The sequence below is a fragment of the Dendropsophus ebraccatus genome, chromosome 1 (genome assembly GCF_027789765.1).
Source record: "Dendropsophus ebraccatus isolate aDenEbr1 chromosome 1, aDenEbr1.pat, whole genome shotgun sequence".
Classification (NCBI taxonomy): domain Eukaryota; kingdom Metazoa; phylum Chordata; class Amphibia; order Anura; family Hylidae; genus Dendropsophus; species Dendropsophus ebraccatus.
The window spans coordinates 222,212,188-222,230,595 of record NC_091454.1 but is presented as its reverse complement, the minus strand read 5'-3'; the positions used below and the strand labels follow the sequence as shown (position 1 = coordinate 222,230,595).

The window sequence follows — 18,408 nt, the reverse complement described above, 5'->3', positions numbered from 1 at the left end:
TTGATTAGCTGGGGCTGCTGAACTTGGGTAAAGCTCTAAGGTTGTCTGGAAAAGATGGATACAGCCAATGACTATATCCATGATTTCCACATAGCCTTAGGGATTTATCCAAGTTCAGCAGCCACCGCTAATCAAATGCTGAAAGTTCGGGTTCGGATGGACTCCAGCATGCTCCAGGTTCACTCATCTCTAGTAGTTATACTTCTGCCATGAACCACGGTCTTGTACATAATGCTGCACATCAACAGAAACATGGATGTGGAATCGTGGAGTGTCTCCAGGGTCACCGACAATCCAGATAATCACATTCCCGGCAGGAAGCTACAGCACAGAGTGATTAGGGAATAGTAACCTTTGCTGACATCCTCTTCTCTATATATAGAAGATGGCAGCATAGCAGCCAGCAAAGGAACAGATCCCGATAGAAGATGAGACAAGATGAGGTAAGTCTTTCAGGGTAGAGTGATTGTAGCAGAGAAGGGATTGGGTAAGGACTAAAGATTTTAGAGGCTATTTAAGGCTCATACTTACAGGGGTACTTTTTTGCTGAGACCGGGGAGGAGGTGGCTGAGGGAAAAGATGTCCACTCACCTCCCCGGTTCCAGCGGCGGGTCCCGCATCGCTGCACTTCGCTGCCCAGTTCCCGTCCGCTTCCGGGTGTCTGACGCGGGCCTGAGATGTGACGTCTCAGGTCCGCTCAGCCACTCAGTGACAGAGGCGGGATCCATTTCAAGTCCGCTTAGATCCCGCCTGGAACCGTGGAGGGGAGTGGACGTCTTTTCCCTCGGCCACCTCCTCCCTGGTCCCAGCAAAAAAGTGCCCCCCTGCTGGAGTACCCCATTAATATAGCTTGCACATGTTTTTAGCTAGCTGTTCAAAACTTTTTTACCCCAGAGTTTTAGTGTAAGCACTGACATATTCTCCGCCCTGATACAGCTTTTCACTGTATGGGCATATGTCTTAACTAACCATAAAATGGTTGTATCATGTAAAAACCTGGGTCTATACTGAATAATGCATCTATGCATTATGTTAAATGTAACATATTTCAAAAATTTTCTAAAAAGTATCACCTGAGAGATATAGACTCACTAATGCCCATGTGTCTGCTTTCTTTGATAACCTGCTGGCCTGGGTTAAAGGGGTTATCCAAAACATGGGGCTACAAAAACATGGCCACTTTTCCCCCTACTTTTGTCTCCAGTTCAGGTGTGGTTTGCAATTAAGCTACATTTATTTCAATGGAACTGAGTTTCAAAACCCCACCCAAACTGGAGACAACAGTAGGGGGAAAGTGGCCATGTTTTTGTAGCGCTGGATAACCCCTTTAAGGCCCATCAGATTTCTACTTTCTTGGGTCACTCGTGCTCAGTTTCATTGCGGTAACATGATCTGTCTCATTTGTACTGGCCGTTGGTTTTTACTTGACATGCAAGCGAGAGGGGTTGTGGGAAAGTGTCTGCACTCTTGCATGGCAACAGTAGGGTCAAAGGTCAGAGAGGAAGCCAGGGATTATTCAGATGCATAGGGAAGAAACACGGTGCCATGATGTAAGATTCTTTACTGAAAACAGCAAATTTGTTTTCCTTTTCATATGTATATGGTACGCATCTGATTCTACCTTCTCTGCCTCATGACACCACATTATATGGGTTTTACCAAGCCCCCCCCCCCCCCCACACACCTAGAACTTGAGAAGGTACCAGTCTAGAATTTGAGAAGGGACCAGTCATAAATGGTGCCTTTTAGGTGGGGAACCCTGTTGTAGGTGGAGGACCCAGGAGCTTCATAAATTCATTGCTAATAAATTCGGAGCAATACAGAACCACCCAGGATTTTTCTATTTTTATTGTTCATACAGTATATCCACCTATAATAACAGACCCGCTTTTTCCTTGCCCCAGGTTGATCACCCACATCTACTGGTGTCTCTGGCATCTCCTTTTATCCTACCTCATTCCTGTCTCCTATGGAAGTGATATGGGATGTAGACTGAGCATTTCAAACTTTTCTGGAGTCATCAGTGATGGAGATATGCTGATTGGGGTCCTGCTACCTTTCCACATTGATAACCTATACCAGAAATTCACGTTTACAGAGACCCCGATAGAAGGCGTGTGCACCATGTAAGACATTACTTATAAGTTCAATGTAGGCAAGTCAAACCAAAATGAGTCTTCTAGAGGGTTTGTCTTTTTCTAGAATGCAAAGTTTATGATAAAACACAAAATGTAGTCAGGAAAGACTAAGGAATGGTCTTGGTTTCAACAGGTTAGAGTCATGGGGCTTCTCTTTATGATGTCCATGACTACTGCAATTGTCTCCATCCTCCATCCAATGCATTGTAGAGGATAATATGTTTAGCTCGTAAAGAAAGTATGGTATAATGAGGAGCAAACATCCTAACTTTGATGGTGGCAAATCCTATAGGAGGATGGGGCTTGTTTTTATAGTTTTTGAACATTTTAACCAATCATAAACCTCTTACCACCCAGATTTCTATTAGAAATGTACCAGCAGTTCCAGGCCTTGAGATTTGCCTTAGAGGAGATCAATAGACGTCCAGATCTTCTCCCGAACATTACATTGGGTCTTGTTGCCTTTGATTCTTGTGCAGCTCTACGAAAGGAACTTGATGGAACCTTATGGATGTTGACGGGACAAAGCACGCCAATACCAAACTACAGCTGTAAAGCAAAGCCTGCTCTGGTCACAGTCTTTGGTCATGCCATGTCAACAACGTCTATGCTTGCGGCTCACATATTGGGATTATATAGATATCCTCAGGTAGGGTGCTATAAATGGGACCTACGGATAAGTCCATTGTAAAATATAATGTATAGATTTTGGTGTATTATTAGAGATGAGCGAACCTGGAGCATGCTCGAGTCGATCCGAACCTGAACTTTCGGCATTTGATTAGCGGTGGCTGCTGAACTTGGATAAAACCCTAAGGCTATGTGGAAATCATGGATATAGTCATTGGCTGTATCCATGTTTTCCAGACAACATTAGAGCTTTATCCAAGTTCAGCAGCCACCGCTAATCAAATACCGAACGTTCGGGTTCGGATCGACTCGAACCAGAACCCGGTTCGCTCATCTCTATTTATTATAAATTTTAAAACTTTATGTAACATTATATTGTTTTTTTCTAGATAAGCCATTTTTCTACTAGCTCTTTGTTGAGTGACCGAATCCAGTTTCCTTCCTTTTTTCGAACAGTTCCTAGTGATACCTTCCAATCAAAGGGGTTGGCCCATCTGATATTGCACTTTGAATGGAAATGGGTTGGCGTTGTTGCTTTGGGAAGCGATTATGGATATCAAGGTGCCAAACTGGTAAAAGAGGAGATCCTCAAAGCTGGAGCTTGTGTGGCCTTTACTGAGTTTATTGGGGCCAATAGCATGGACAGAAGCGTCAATCAGGTGACTAGGGTAATTAAGGCGTCAACAGCAAAAGCTGTGCTCATTTTTGCCAGTGACGTCTTTGTTGTCGTTCTGGTGGATGAGATGATGAAGCAGAATGTTACAGGGAAGATCTTTGTGGCCAGTGAGGCCTGGTCAACCTCCTCAATTTTAAGAGCAGAAAAATACTCCTCGTTTCTTTTGGGATCCATTGGTTTTGCCTTTCACAGCTCAAACATTCCAGGATTTAGAGAATATTTAAACAGCATCCGTCCTAATTTTACAGATAATTCAGAGAAAGCCTTGAGTAAAATATTTTGGGAAAAAACTTTTGGATGCAAATTCTCCAATGGGATGAATGATTCACAGTCTCTGGTTAAAGCAACCAAGATCTGTACAGGACTTGAAGACCTCACAAAAGTTGATAATGCCTACACCGATGTGTCCAGTTTAAGGGGTTCCTTGAGTATCTATACGTCTGTTAATGTCATAGCAAAATCTCTTCATGATATGAGAAGCTGTTTGGAAGGTAGAGGGCCCTTTTATAATGGTAGCTGTGGAGACAAATACCCCATCAAGCCTTGGCAGGTAAAAATGATAAACTATACATAAAATTTCATATTACATATACATAAAGCATAAAATTATTATCCCCAACAAACACAAGTGGGTCGGCAAATTTAAATCCAAAATGCCTGAACCTTCTCTCCCCTGATGGACGATGTCTGGAGGCCTCCATATATATAAGATGACTGGCCGGACCCTGTAAAAAATTGCAGGTTTGACTGACATTTGACTAATTTATATGTAAGTCTTTACACCCAACATGGACCAATCAACCAATGAGTGGAAAATTCTTTCCTGACTTCTACTGGCAATGGACAGATTCTCTATATTCACATTCTACATTAAACAGGTTGTCCGGTACAAATGAACTTTTCCCAGAGTAAGAGATTGTAGGGGTCCGACCTCCATAGCCCCCGACGATCTCTGTATAGGGCTGCTTTGTTATGAATAGAACCGCGTGTATAGCACGTAACCCTCGGCTTTATTCATTCCTATGCAGCCGCCAGAGAAAGACAAGTAAGCCGAAAGAGTCTTTACTCGGCTGTTTCTGGTTGCTCCATAGGAATGAATATAGCCGCCGGAAAGAGCTAAATCATTCGGAAGAGTGCTTACTTATTCCATAGGAATGAATGAAGAAAGGGGTTGTGTTTCATACCCACGGCTCTATTTATAATGAAGAAGCCAGGGGCCCGATGCGAAGATCGGTGGGGGTCTCGAAGGTCAGAGCCCTCGCAATCTCTAAGTTAATTTTTCTTGGACAACCTCCTTAATACTATTAACCCTGTATATGTCAATGACATAAGATTAGACATTATCGTACCACATACCATTGGAACAGGATCCATAAGACAAGACAACATTTTGATAGCTTTAGATGCGGCAGACTGGCATTGAGTACGATCATTTAGCTTATCATCAATTTTATCGGTTCATTGATACCTTATCTGTAAATAGAGAACCTATAACTACTAATACTTTTTTTTGCTTCAGTTGAAACACTACATACAAAATGTAAACGTAAAACTGAACGATGGGAGAGAAATCTTCTTTGATGAGAACGGGGATCTCCCAGCAGTGTACGACATAGTCAACTGGCAGCTGGGAAGCAATGGCAACTTGAAAAATATCAAAGTTGGAAGTTACGATACAGCAGCCACTGATGGAAATATCTTCACCATTAATATTAGTGCTGTCATGTGTGGGCAGGTATATTGTCAAAAAATTGTAAAATGAGCGTTGCTTATAAAATAAGTTACATTTAAAAAAAAATTCTGCCTTTCCATCTTAAATTTTTTATAGGTTCCTACGTCAGTCTGTAGCGAGAGTTGTCCTCCAGGTTTCAGAAGAGTAGTAAGAAGAGGAGAGCCCATCTGTTGCTTTCAGTGCATTCAATGTCCTAATGGGGAGATCTCTAATATTACAGGTGAGTAAATGGGCCTGTAGACCTTCAATAACTGTTATCTTTTCGGACCCAATGTTCAAGTATTTTCTATGAGGAGTGGAAAGGTGAGTTGCAGCCACACAGCTCTGCTCATGGCTTATACCTCTGAGAACAAAAGAGTCGGACAGTGAAAGCCCATCAGGTCTGACCCCTATCGTTACCAACATCACTGCTCAGTAGAGAGTCCAGAGGCTCCAATACTTTTAGCCAAACCCGCGAGTGAAGACGAATGCAGGAATGGGGGGGGGGGGGGAGCCTTTGGGGTGGTGGTAAATAACTAATGTAAGGTTTTTGGGGTAAATTTTAAGGGGGTTTGGTCTGCAGTGTATTGTTATTTATGATCGTTCTTGCGGTCGTTTAGTCGTCGCTATTGCGTACGTTTCAGCTGTGAATCCTTACTCCACCGAACGATATGCGAACGATGTGCGAACGATGAGCGAACGATCAAACGATAAAAATAGGTCCGGATCCTATTAAACGATCAACGATTTCTTGTTGGTCGTTTAATCGTTGCCTGCTATTACACAAAATGATTATCGTTCAAATCCGAACGATTTAACGATTTTATGAACGATAATCGTTCCGTGTAATACCACCCTTATTGTCCATGTGAGGAGGATATCTCTGTACCAGCTGCACAGAACAATGTAAGTGATGCATCATTCTGTTCAGCTTCTCTGTCACTAGTGTATGTTACTCTTAGATATGGCTGCATAACCCTGCTGATAGAGTCTCTTTAAGGTACAGTATATATTTACAGAATATATTGTATTTATATAGGGTGCCTGGGCTGTTTTCTGTACTGCTTTAGGTGTTCTGGTCTTCAGTCTGTGTTTTTGTATGATATGAGGTCAGTATGGGTTTAGGGAGGTTGGATCTCATGTCAATATTCATATGAGGTGAGATGAAGATGGTCATGTGTACTGTTTGTCATCCAGAATAGTGTCCTATATCAAGTGGACAGCTTCAAGACCAATCTTCTGAATCTCCCTGTTGTCCCTTCCCAGAAGTTGACAAGTCTGAACCTTCAAAGTAACGTGTTACAATGACAAATTCCACATGTTCCTAAAGTCATCTTCTATCTCCTTTCCAGATTCAGATATTTGCTACAAATGTCCATGGAACTTGTGGCCCAATACTCAAAAAACCAAGTGCGTCCCGAAGACCATTGAGTTCCTATCCTTTGAAGAACCACTGGGCTCCTCGCTGACTGGGGCAGCTGTCTCTTCTTCAGTCATTACAATTTTTATCTTGTGTCTTTTCTTTCGCTACAGAAGCACCCCGATTGTTAGGGCCAATAACTACTCCTTAAGTTGTCTTCTCCTTTTTTCCATATTCCTCTGTTTTCTATGCTCTGTAAATTTTATAGGTTATCCAGAATCTATGAAATGTCTCCTGAGACAGGTGATATTTGGTATGGTCTTTGCCGTTTGCATCTCTAGCGTCTTGGCCAAGACCGTCATGGTTGTTTTTGCATTTATGGCTACAAAGCCTGACAGCAAGCTCAGGAGGTGGACAAGTCCTGGAGTGTCCTACACGATAATCTTTGTGTGCTCCCTTGTACAATTGTTGCTCTGTGTTGTTTGGTTGTCTCTATCACCTCCATTTCCAGAATATGACACACTTTCCCAACCTGGTGTTATTATAGCCGAGTGTAATGAAGGTTCCTCCACTGCCTTCTGGAGCATGTTAGGATATCTTGGTTTACTGTCATCAGTGAGCTTCATTGTAGCCTTTTTGGCCAGAAGACTCCCCGACAGCTTTAATGAAGCCAAATTCATCACTTTTAGCATGCTGGCCTTCCTCAGTGTGTGGGTGTCCTTCATCCCCGCCACGCTTAGTGCTAGGGGTCAATATGTTATAGCCATGGAGGTCTTTGCAATCTTATCATCAAGTTGGGCACTAGTGTTTTGTATGTTCCTCCCTAAATGTTTCATCATACTGTTCCGTCCCAGTATGAACTCCAAGGAACATCTAATGGGCAAAGACAAAGCAGGAACAAGGTGATACTAGATGTCTACCCTTGCCTATCGTTTAGGGGCAGACATACCATAAGTGCAACCAGTGCAGGTAAACTGGGGCTTCGTAGCTTGGGGAGGTCATCTTTACCGCAATCATCTGCTCTACGCCCACAATAAACAGTGAACAGGGCCGGAAGCAGTGGGCTCCATGTAGCGTGTAGCATGGCGATAACGTGTAATGGCAAATGGTAGCTGACCTGTAGTAACCAGGTCCGGCCACTACACAGTGAATGGAAACAACTGCTACAGATCCTGTTAAATGGGGTATCTGCTCAGGTAAAATACATGTTGAATCATTTACCCTCCTGGTGACTAACAATTAGTTTCAGTCTCCTTCCCCCAAGTCCTGAGCCTTCTGCTTTCTGCTGAAGACACAGAAAACTGTATGTGAGCTGTTGAGCTCTGCTTTGAACCCCCTCCCTTCTGAGATGGTTTATGTAAACAATGTCCCTGGCTGCCTGTTTATGGACTCTGTAATGCCTGCAGGGTTAATCACCAGCAACTTGACCTCAGATTAACCCTACAGGCAATACAAAGTACAGAGAGAGCCAGCCGGGGACACTGTTTACATGAGCCGTCTCGGAAGGGAGGGGGGAGGAGGGGTTTCAAAGTGGAGACGGAGAGAACAACTCATGCAGTTTTCTGTGTCTTCAGCAGAAAGTGGCATCTCAGGACTGGGGGAAGGAGACTGAATAGATAATAAGTATGGAGGGATGATTCAGCATGTATTTTACCTAAGCGAATAACCCCTTTATCTGTGTAGTGCGGGTGCTGGCATGCCGCCCATCAGTGACTGATGTTATCCTATGGATAGCTCATAAGTACATTAGAGTTTGTCTGGGAAAAAAAAAACCCTTTAGGGTGTGTTCACACCTACAGGATCTGCAGCAGATTTGATGCTGTGTTCAGTTATTTAAATGAAATCTGCTGCAGAAAATCAGCTGCAGATCCTGTAGGTGTGAATGCACCATTAAGGTATGTTCACACTTACCGGATCCGCAGCTGATTTAGTTTAAATAACTGAACACAGCATCAAATCTGCACCATCAAATCTGCTGCGGATCTGCTGCAGATTTGATGGTGCAGATTTGATGCTGTGTTCAGTTATTTAAATGAAATCTGCTGCGGATCTGCTGCGGATCCGCAGCAGAAAATACGCTGCAGATCCGGTAAGTGTGAACGTACCCTTAATAAGTATAAGGACTGAGTTAAGATACAGTGTAATTGGGTAATACAGAAGCCTCTATGATGAATTATTAGAGAACAAGGGGCTCATATACTGTTCTCGCCTTGGGTCCTCGTCTGTTGATGTCCCTTTCTAGAAAACCTTTACATGTACAACTCACATCAGGGGATCGGTTATATGGATTCTGTATATACAACCACACATTGGTGGAGCCCAGATATCCTCCAAGGTTATATTACTAATACTGTCCATTGTATACTGTACATTATGTAGATGATGAGGAATATAACCAATGATGGGACTATACTGTATAATATATATAATGTGCCATTGATATAAAAGTCTATGAATGTACTGTATAGGACATGGTCATTTGTGTCCTTTTATAATACATAGCCAATAAAATGTAAGAATTGTTTATGATTAGTGGCGATGGATCTAATAAATGCCCTATCGACTCTACTGAGCCTTTGTACTTTGCTTCTATAAAAAAAAAAAATACTTATCCAATACTTATCAGCTGCTGTATGTCCTGCAGTGAGTGGTGTATTCTTTCCAGTCTGAAGAGAAGGAGATGTTTTCTATGTGGATTTGCTGCTGCTCTGGACAGTTCCTGACATAGACAGAGGTGGCAGCAGAGAGCACTGTGTCAGACAGGAGAGAATAAACCACTTCCTGCAGGACATACAGCAGCTAATAGGTTCTGGAAGATTGGAGATTTTTATTAGAAGTAAATAACAAATCTCTGGCACTTTTTGGCACCAGCTGATTTGAAAGTTATTTTTTTTTGGGTGAACTACCCCTTTAAGCCCCCCGTGCCCCTATATAGTACTAGGCCCACTTAGTGGAGTCCCACCTCAACCAGTGATTGGTTATGTGAGCATATCCGTGTGCTGTCCTTCAGCCTGGTAGAGCGGCGCAGTGTTACCAGGGCTCAGTGAGAAGTGCTGGGCCAAGGGAGAAGAAGGCAAGTATATATTTTGTCTATATACCATCTGCCTGAGTACCATTGTACAAACATAGAACAAAGTACTACTCGATGTAAAACTAATCTGACTACTGAGTACTGAGTACTGACTTACACTGCCCATACAAGTCTATGGAGGAGGGAGGGGCTAGGGGGGGATTAGTGAGCAGGAAATGCTGACAAGCAGAGAAAGGATCTGGGGATTCCCAGGTAAGACTGCCCAGTGCTGCTCTGAAGGTTTGGTACAATGTGATAGGACTGCAGGATCCCTGTTTGAGTGTGTATATCAGGGGTGTCAAAGTCCATGTGAAAAACGCAGCGTTAAATACGCAGCGATACGATACGTGTGAAGGCACCCTTAATGTAGATTGCATGCAGCGTTCCTGGCACTGCCTATCCTAAAGTCATTTTCCCCACATGAAAATTACCCATTATATGCCTCAAGCAGTAGGTAACCCCATAATTGTGCCCCATGTAGTAGCCACCCCAAATAGTGCCCCACATACTAGCCAGGCCTACGATTAGAGACCTACATAGTAGCCAGCCCTCCCCATAGTGTCTTATATAGTAGCCAGCCCTCCCCCATAGTCTCTTATATAGTAGCCAGCCCTTCCTATAGTCTCTTATATAGTAGCCAGTCCTCCCAATAGTGTCTTATATAGTAGCCAGGCCTCCCAATAGTCTTATATAGTAGCCAGCCCTCCCCATAGTCTCTTATATAGTAGCCAGCCCTCCCCCATAGTCTCTTATATAGTAGCAAGCCCTCCCCCATAGTCTCTTATATAGTAGCCAGCCCTCCCAATAGTGTCTTATATAGTAGCCAGCCCTCCCCAATAGTCTCATATAGTAGCCAGCCCTCCCCAATAGTCTCATATAGTAGCCAGCCCTCCCCAATAGTCTCATATAGTAGCCAGCCCTCCCTAATAGTCTCATATAGTAGCCAGCCCTCCCCATAGTCTCTTATATAGTAGCCAGCCCTCCCAATAGTCTTATAAAGTAGCCAGTTGTCCCAATAGTGTCTTATAAAGTAGCTAGCCCTCCAAATAGTGTCTTATATAGTAGCCAACCCTCCCCAATAGTCTCTTATATAGTAGCCAGCCCTCCCAATAGTGTCTTATATAGTAGCCAGCCCTCCCCATAGTTTCTTATATAGTATCCAGTCCTCCCCATAGTCTCTTATATAGTAGCCAGCCCTCCCCCATAGTCTCTTATATAGTAGCCAGCCCTCCCCATAGTCTCTTATATATTAGCCAGCCCTCCCCATAGTCTCTTATAGTAGCCAGCCCTCCACCATAGTCTCTTATATAGTAGCCAGCCCTCCCTAAAGTCTCTTATAGTATCCAGCCCTCCCCATAGTCTCTTATATTAGCCAGCCCTCCCCATAGTCTCTTATAGTAGCCAGCCCTCCCTAAAGTCTCTTATAGTATCCAGCCCTCCCCATAGTCTCTTATAGTAGCCAGCCCTCCCCATAGTCTCTTATAGTAGCCAGCCCTCACTAAAGTCTCTTATAGTATCCAGCCCTCTCCCATAGTGTCATATAGTAGCCAGCCCTTTCCAGTAGTCTCAAATAGTAGCCAGCCCTCCCCCATAGTCTCATATAGTAGCCAGCCCTCCCGCATAGTCTCTTATATGGTAGCAATGGCAGGCCAGATGTAATTCAAACTCTGAATTTCCTGGGGGGCCAAAAATAATGGCACCACAGGCCAGAGTTTGACATGACTGATGTACAGTATCTATATCATAAAAATGAAAGTCTGTCTGTCCGTCTGTCCTCTATAGACTTCCAAATGCCTGAACCGTTTGACCCCAAATTTGGCCCACAGATACATTGGGTGCCCGGAAAGGTTAGAGCGGAGGTCCCGTCCCTGCCAGATGTACAGGAGGGGAGGGGGAAGAGCTCCCCATAGAAATGAATGGGAGAATGTCCACACTGCACACACAGGTGATATAATTAGCTGAAGCTCTGCCCAGCAGTAAATGGCAGTTGGGAGCCTTAGCAACCAATAGGATTACTACTTTCATTTTTACACTGAGCTGTGGTTGCTAGGGCAGCTGCCTGACAACATCCACAGAAATAACTGGTAGACCCCCTACTCCATCTATACAGTACATGTATACAGGACCCCCTACTCCATCTATACAGTACATGTATACAGGGCAGTATTACCAGCTGCTGCTGCCCTAAGCACTAAACCTGGGGACGCCCCATCCTCACTCACCAATTAGCATCATGATAGATTAGTAGGTAATAGCTCCAGAGGTCACATTTAACACCACCATATCAGACCTGACCAATACCGCCATACCAGACCTGACCAATACTGCCACACTGTGACTGGATAACACCACCATATCAGACCTGACCAATACCACCACCATACCAGACCTGACCAATACCACCATACTGTGACTGGATAACACTGCCATACCAGACCTGACCAATACTGACTCACTGTGACTGGAAAACACTGCCATACCAGACCTGACCAATACCGACATACTGTGACTGGATAACACTGCCATACCTGACCAATACCACCATACTGTGACTGGATAACACCGCCATACCACACCTGACCAATACCGCCATACTGTGACTGGATAACACTGCCATACCAGACCTGACCAATACCGCCATACTGTGACTGGGTAACACTGTCATACCAGACCTGACCAATACCGCCATACTATGACTGGATAACACTGCCATACCAGACCTGACCAATACCACCATACTGTGACTGGATAACACCGCCATACCACACCTGACCAATACCGCCATACTGTGACTGGATAACACTGCCATACCAGACCTGACCAATACCGCCATACTATGACTGGATAACACTGTCATACCACACCTGACCAATACCGCCATACTGTGACTGGATAACACTGCCATACTAGACCTGACCAATACCACCATACTGTGACTGGATTACACTGCCATACCAGACCTGACCAATACCGCCACACTTTGACTGGATAACACTGCCATACCAGACCTGACCAATACCACCATACTGTGACTGGATAACACCGCCATACCACACCTGACCAATACCACCATACTGTGACTGGATAACACTGCCATACCAGACCTGACCAATACCGCCATACTGTGACTGGATAACACTGCCATACCAGACCTGACCAATACCACCATACTGTGACTGGATTACACTGCCATACCAGACCTGACCAATACTGCCACACTGTGACTAGATAACACTGCCATACCAGACCTGACCAATATCGCCACACTGTGACTGGATACCGCCATACTGTGACTGGATAACACCGCCATACCAGACCTGACCAATACCGACACACTTTGACTGGATAACACTGCCATACCAGACCTGACCAATACCGCCATACTGTGACTGGATAACACCGCTATACCAGACCTGACCAATACCGCCATACTGTGACTGGATGACACTGCCATACCAGACCTGACCAATATCACCATACCACCATACCGTGACTGGATAACACTGTTACACCAGACCTGACCAATACTACCATACCCCTCTATGAAAAGACACTAGATTCTCTGGCAAGTCTGAACAGGAGGTGGAAGACTAGAAAAATAACATTGTAACACAGTAAATAAGGTTGAAAGAAGACAAGAGTCCATCAGGTTCAACCTAGGGAAACCCTACTGTGTTGATCCAGGGAAGGCAAAATCCCCCACGAGTCAGACGACAACCACACCACCACAGGGAGAACCCCCCCACTCCAATGGCAACCAGAACAATCCCTGGATCAACGTATCACCAGAAATCTAATGCCCATAACTTGTAATATTATATTGTTCAAGAAAAGCATCCAGGCCTCCCTTGAACTTATTTAATGAATCAGCCATGACAACATCATGTGGCAGAGAGTTCCACAGTCTTACCGCTCGTACAGTAAAGAACCCGCGTCGATGCTGATGATGAAATCTTCTTTCCTCTAGAAGTAGAGGATGCCCCCTTGTCATAGTTACAGACCTAGGAGTAAAAAGACCACTACAAAGACCTCTGTACTGTCCATTCATATATTTGTACGTTGTGATCAGATCGCCCCTAAGGCGTCTTTTTTCTAGCGTAAATAACCCCAAGCTTGATAACCCGTCTTGGTACTGTAACCCACCCATTCCCATAATGACCTTTGTTGCCCTCCTCTGCACCCGCTCCAGTTCACCTATGTCCTTCTTATATACAGGTGCCCAAAACTGTACACAGTATTCCATGTGTGGTCTGACCAGTGATTTATATAGAGGCAAAACTATGTTCTCATCTTTAGCATCTATACGTCTTTTGATGCACCCCATTATTTTATTAGCCTTGGCAGCTGCTGCCTGGCACTGATCACTAAAGTTGAGTTTACTGTCCACCAATACCCCCAGGTCCTTTTCGGAACTAGTTTTACCCAGTGTATTATTATTTAGCACATAACTGTACCAGGGGCGTAGCTAAAGGCTGATGGGCCCTGGTGCAAAATGTTAGCTTGGGGCCCCCCCATCTCACCCGATCAGGCAAAGTCCTATCTAACGTTATATCCAATTACTGTAATGTGCCACCATGTTCTAATGCCCTGTCACTGCCTCCACCTCATGTACTGCACTACTGCCCCCTATAATTAATGGACTGTACTGTGTCATTGTCTAATCATTGTATTCCAATCTTTGACTCTACAGCTGAAAAACTACAACTCTCATCATAAACTGCAAGTTGGATATGATGGGGGTTGTAGTGCTGCAACCTGAAGAGCCAAATGCTGCAAAACTCCCATAATAAACTGTCAGCAGGGCACGATGAAGTTTGAACTTCTGCAACCTGGAGAAGTCACCTGATATCACCTGCAGTCCTATGTAACACCACAGATAACAGTGATATCCCTCTGAGTACAGATAATGTAGTAGTCACCTGCAGTCCTATGTAACACCACAGATAACACAGTGATATCTCTGAGTACAAATAATGCAGTACATGTCACCTGCAGTCCTATGTAACACCACAGATAACACAGTGATATCCCTCTGAGTACAGATAATGTAGTAGTCACCTGCAGTCCTATGTAACACCACAGATAACACAGTGATATCTTTGAGTACAAATAATGCAGTAGATGTCACCTGCAGTCCTATGTAACACCACAGATAACACAGTGATATCCCTCTGAGTACAGATAATGTAGTAGATGTCACCTGCAGTCCTATGTAACACCACAGATACCACAGTGATATCTCTGAGTACAGATAATGCAGTAGATGTCATCTGCAGTCCTATGTAACACCACAGATAACACAGTGATATCTCTGAGTACAGATAATGTAGTAGTCACCTGCAGTCCTATGTAACACCACAGATAACACAGTGATATCTCTGAGTACAGATAATGCAGAAGATGTCACCTGCAGTCCTATGTAACACCACAGATAACACAGTGATATCTCTGAGTACAGGTAATGTAGTAGTCACCTGCAGTCCTATGTAACACCACAGATAACACAGTGATATCTCTGAGTACAGGTAATGTAGTAGTCACCTGCAGTCCTATGTAACGCCACAGACAACACAGTGATATCTCTGAGTACAGATAATGTAGATATAGACCCCCTGTCTAGCCCCCCACATAGTATAGACCCCCTGTGTAGCCCCCCCACAGTATAGACCCCCTGTGTAGATCCCCCACAGTACAGACCCCCTGTGTAACCCTCTCATAGTATAGACCCCTTGTGCAGCCCCCCACAGTATAGACCCCTTGTGCAGCCCCCCCAGTATAGACCCCTTGTGCAGCCCCCCACAGTATAGACCCCCTGTGTAGCCCCCTCCCATAGTATAGACCCCTTGTGCAGCCCCCCTCATAGTATAGACCCCTTGTGCAGCCCCCCTCATAGTATAGACCCCTTGTGCGGCCCCCCTCATAGTATAGACCCCTTGTGCAGCCCCCCCAGTATAGACCCCTTGTGCAGCCCCCCCAGTATAGACCCCTTGTGCAGCCCCCCCCAGTATAGACCCCTTGTGCAGCCCCCCCTCCCAGTATAGACCCCTTGTGCAGCCCCCCACATCGCAACATTTATGTAAAAAATGAAGAAAAACAAAATAAACTCACCTCACCTGGTTCCTTGATCTCCCTCAGGCCTGGCAGCTTCTCTTCAGTTCAGTGAGCTTCCGGGATGCTGGCCCTGGCCGGAAGCTCACTGATGCAGGACCGCGGCGCCCGGATTTCTCCTCTCTACTGCACGGCAGCTGACATGTGACGTGATGATGTCACATGTCAGCTGCCGAGGAGGAGGAGGAGAAGTCCCGGCGCCGCGGTCCTGCATCAGTGAGCTTCCGGCCAGGGCCAGCATCCCGGAAGCTCACTGAACTTAAAGAGGTCCGGCGGGTTGGGGGAGCACAGGAGGAAGTGGCAAGGGGGGCCGTGCGGGCCCCCCTAGCGTAGGGGCCCGGTCGCCATGGCAACCCCTGCGACCCCTATAGCTACGCCACTGAACTGTACTTATTATTTCTATGGCCCAAATGCATAACCTTACATTTATCCACATTAAACTTCATTTGCCATTTCACCGCCCAAGCCTCCATAGTAACATAGTAACATAGTAAACAAGGTTGAAAGAAGACAAGAGTCCATCAGGTTCAACCTAGGAAAATCCTACTGTGTTGATCCAGGAAGGCGAAAAAACCCCACGGGGCAGAAGACAACCGCTCCACCACAGGGAGAAACTCCCCCCCCCCCTCCCCCGACCACAATGGCAACCAGAACAATCCCCGGATCAACGTATCACCAGAAATCTAATGCCCATAACTTATAATATTATATTGTTCAAGAAAAGCATCCAGGCCTCCCTTGAACTTATTTAATGAATCAGCCATGACAACCTCATGTGGCAGAGAGTTCCACAGTCTTACCGCTCGTACAGTAAAGAACCCGCGTCGATGCTGATGATGAAATCTTCTTTCCTCTAGACGTAGAGGATGTCCCCTTCTCATTGTTACAGACCTAGGAGTAAAAAGACCACTACAAAAATCTCTGTACTGTCCATTCATATATTTGTACATTGTGATCAGATCGCCCCTAAGACGTCTTTTTTGTAGCGTAAATAACCCCAAGCGTGATAACCTGTCCTGGTACTGTAACCCACCCATTCCCTTAATGACCTTTGTTGCCCTCCTCTGCACCCGCTCCAGTTCACCTATGTCCTTCTTATATACCGGTGCCCAAAACTGTACACAGTATTCCATATGTGGTCTGACCAGTGATTTATAAAGAGGCAAAACTATGTTCTCATCTTTAGCATCTATACCTCTTTTGATGCACCCCATTATTTTATTAGCCTTGGCAGCTGCTGCCTGGCACTGATCACTAAAGTTGAGTTTACTGTCCACCAATACCCCCAGGTCCTTTTCGGAAGTAGTTTTACCCAGTGTTTTATTATTTAGCACATAACTGTACTTATTATTTCTATGGCCCAAATGCATAACCTTACATTTATCCACATTAAACTTCATTTGCCATTTCTCCGCCCAAGCCTCTAGCTTCTCCAAATCCCTCTGTAATATGATATTATCCTCCTCTGTACTGATTACTTTACCCAGTTTAGTATCATCTGCAAAAATGGAGATTCTGCTCTGTAGCCCCTCAACAACATCATTAATAAAAATATTAAAAAGAAGTGGACCCAACACTGACCCCTGTGGTACCCCACTAGTAACTAAAACCCAATCTGAATATGTTCCATCAATGACCACCCTCTGTTTTCTATCACACAACCAGTTACTTATCCATTTGCATACGTTTTCCCCGAGTCCCAGCATCCTCATTTTGTAGACCAACCTTTCATGCGGCACAGTATCAATTGCCTTTAAAAAGTCCAGATACACAACATCCACAGCCTCCCCCAGGTCCAGTCTATAACTGACCTCTTCATAGAAGCCGATCAGATTAGTCTGACAGGACCGATCCCTCATTAATCCATGCCGATGCTGCGTCATAAGATTATTTTCATTAAGATACTCCAGTATAGCATCTCTTACAAACCCCTCAAATACTTTACCTACTATAGATGTTAGACTTACAGGCCTGTAGTTTCCAGGATCACTCCTTGACCCCTTCTTGAATATTGGTACCACATTAGCTATGCGCCAGTCCTGTGGAACAATCCCTGTCGTAATAGAATCTTTAAATATTGGGAATAACGGTCTGTCCAACACAGTATTTAATTCTTGCAAAACTCTAGGATGGATACCTTCTGGGCCCGGTGACTTATGGATTTTAATGTTTTTAAGGCGTCTCCCCACTTCTTGTTGTGTTAGGCAGGTGAGATTTATGGGAGGATTTATATTATCCCTAGTCATGTCGTCTGTTATGGGATTCTCCTCTGTGAATACAGTAGAGAAGAATGTATTTAGTAGATTGGCCTTTTCCTCTTCCCCCTCCACCATTACACCCAGTTTATTTTTGAGGGGACCAACATTTTCAGTTTTAAGTCTTTTGTTGTTTATATAAGTGAAGAACATTTTGGGATTCGTTTTACTTTCTGTGGCTATCCTTCTTTCTGTTGCTATTTTTGCTTCTTTTATTTGCTTTTTACACATTCTATTCTTCTGTCTATAGTTGCATTCTTCTGTCTATTTCCTTCCCCCTTCTCCCTGGTGCTGCCCCCATGCAAGGTGCTGCCCTAGGCAGACCACGAGTGCCTAATGGTAAATACGACCCTGCAGGTATACAGGACACTACAGGTATACAGGACCCCAAATTATACACTACAGGTATACAGGACCTCCACCAACTCTATACTACAGGTATACAGGACCTCCACCGACT

At 44.6% G+C, this 18,408-nt stretch overlaps 1 protein-coding gene across 1 annotated transcript; it reads left to right on the top strand.

The window, feature by feature from the left end:
* The first annotated feature begins 2,508 nt into the window (after positions 1 to 2,508).
* On the top strand, positions 2,509 to 7,421 carry LOC138785015 (extracellular calcium-sensing receptor-like). The gene is made up of 5 exons (XM_069960678.1): positions 2,509 to 2,787; positions 3,158 to 3,994; positions 4,964 to 5,179; positions 5,273 to 5,396; positions 6,508 to 7,421. The coding sequence occupies exons 1-5, from the start codon at positions 2,509 to 2,511 to the stop codon at positions 7,419 to 7,421; spliced, it is 2,370 nt and encodes a 789-aa protein (XP_069816779.1).
* The last annotated feature ends 10,987 nt before the right edge of the window (positions 7,422 to 18,408 follow it).

Excerpts from the sequence above, each read along its gene's own strand:
- LOC138785015 (XM_069960678.1), top strand. The coding sequence starts at position 2,509 with ATGTACCAGCAGTTCCAGGCCTTGAGATTTGCCTTAGAGGAGATCAAT. Across the intron at positions 2,788-3,157 it reads GATTATATAGATATCCTCAG|ATAAGCCATTTTTCTACTAG; the intron begins GTAGGGTGCTAT and ends GTTTTTTTCTAG. Across the intron at positions 5,397-6,507 it reads GGAGATCTCTAATATTACAG|ATTCAGATATTTGCTACAAA; the intron begins GTGAGTAAATGG and ends TCTCCTTTCCAG.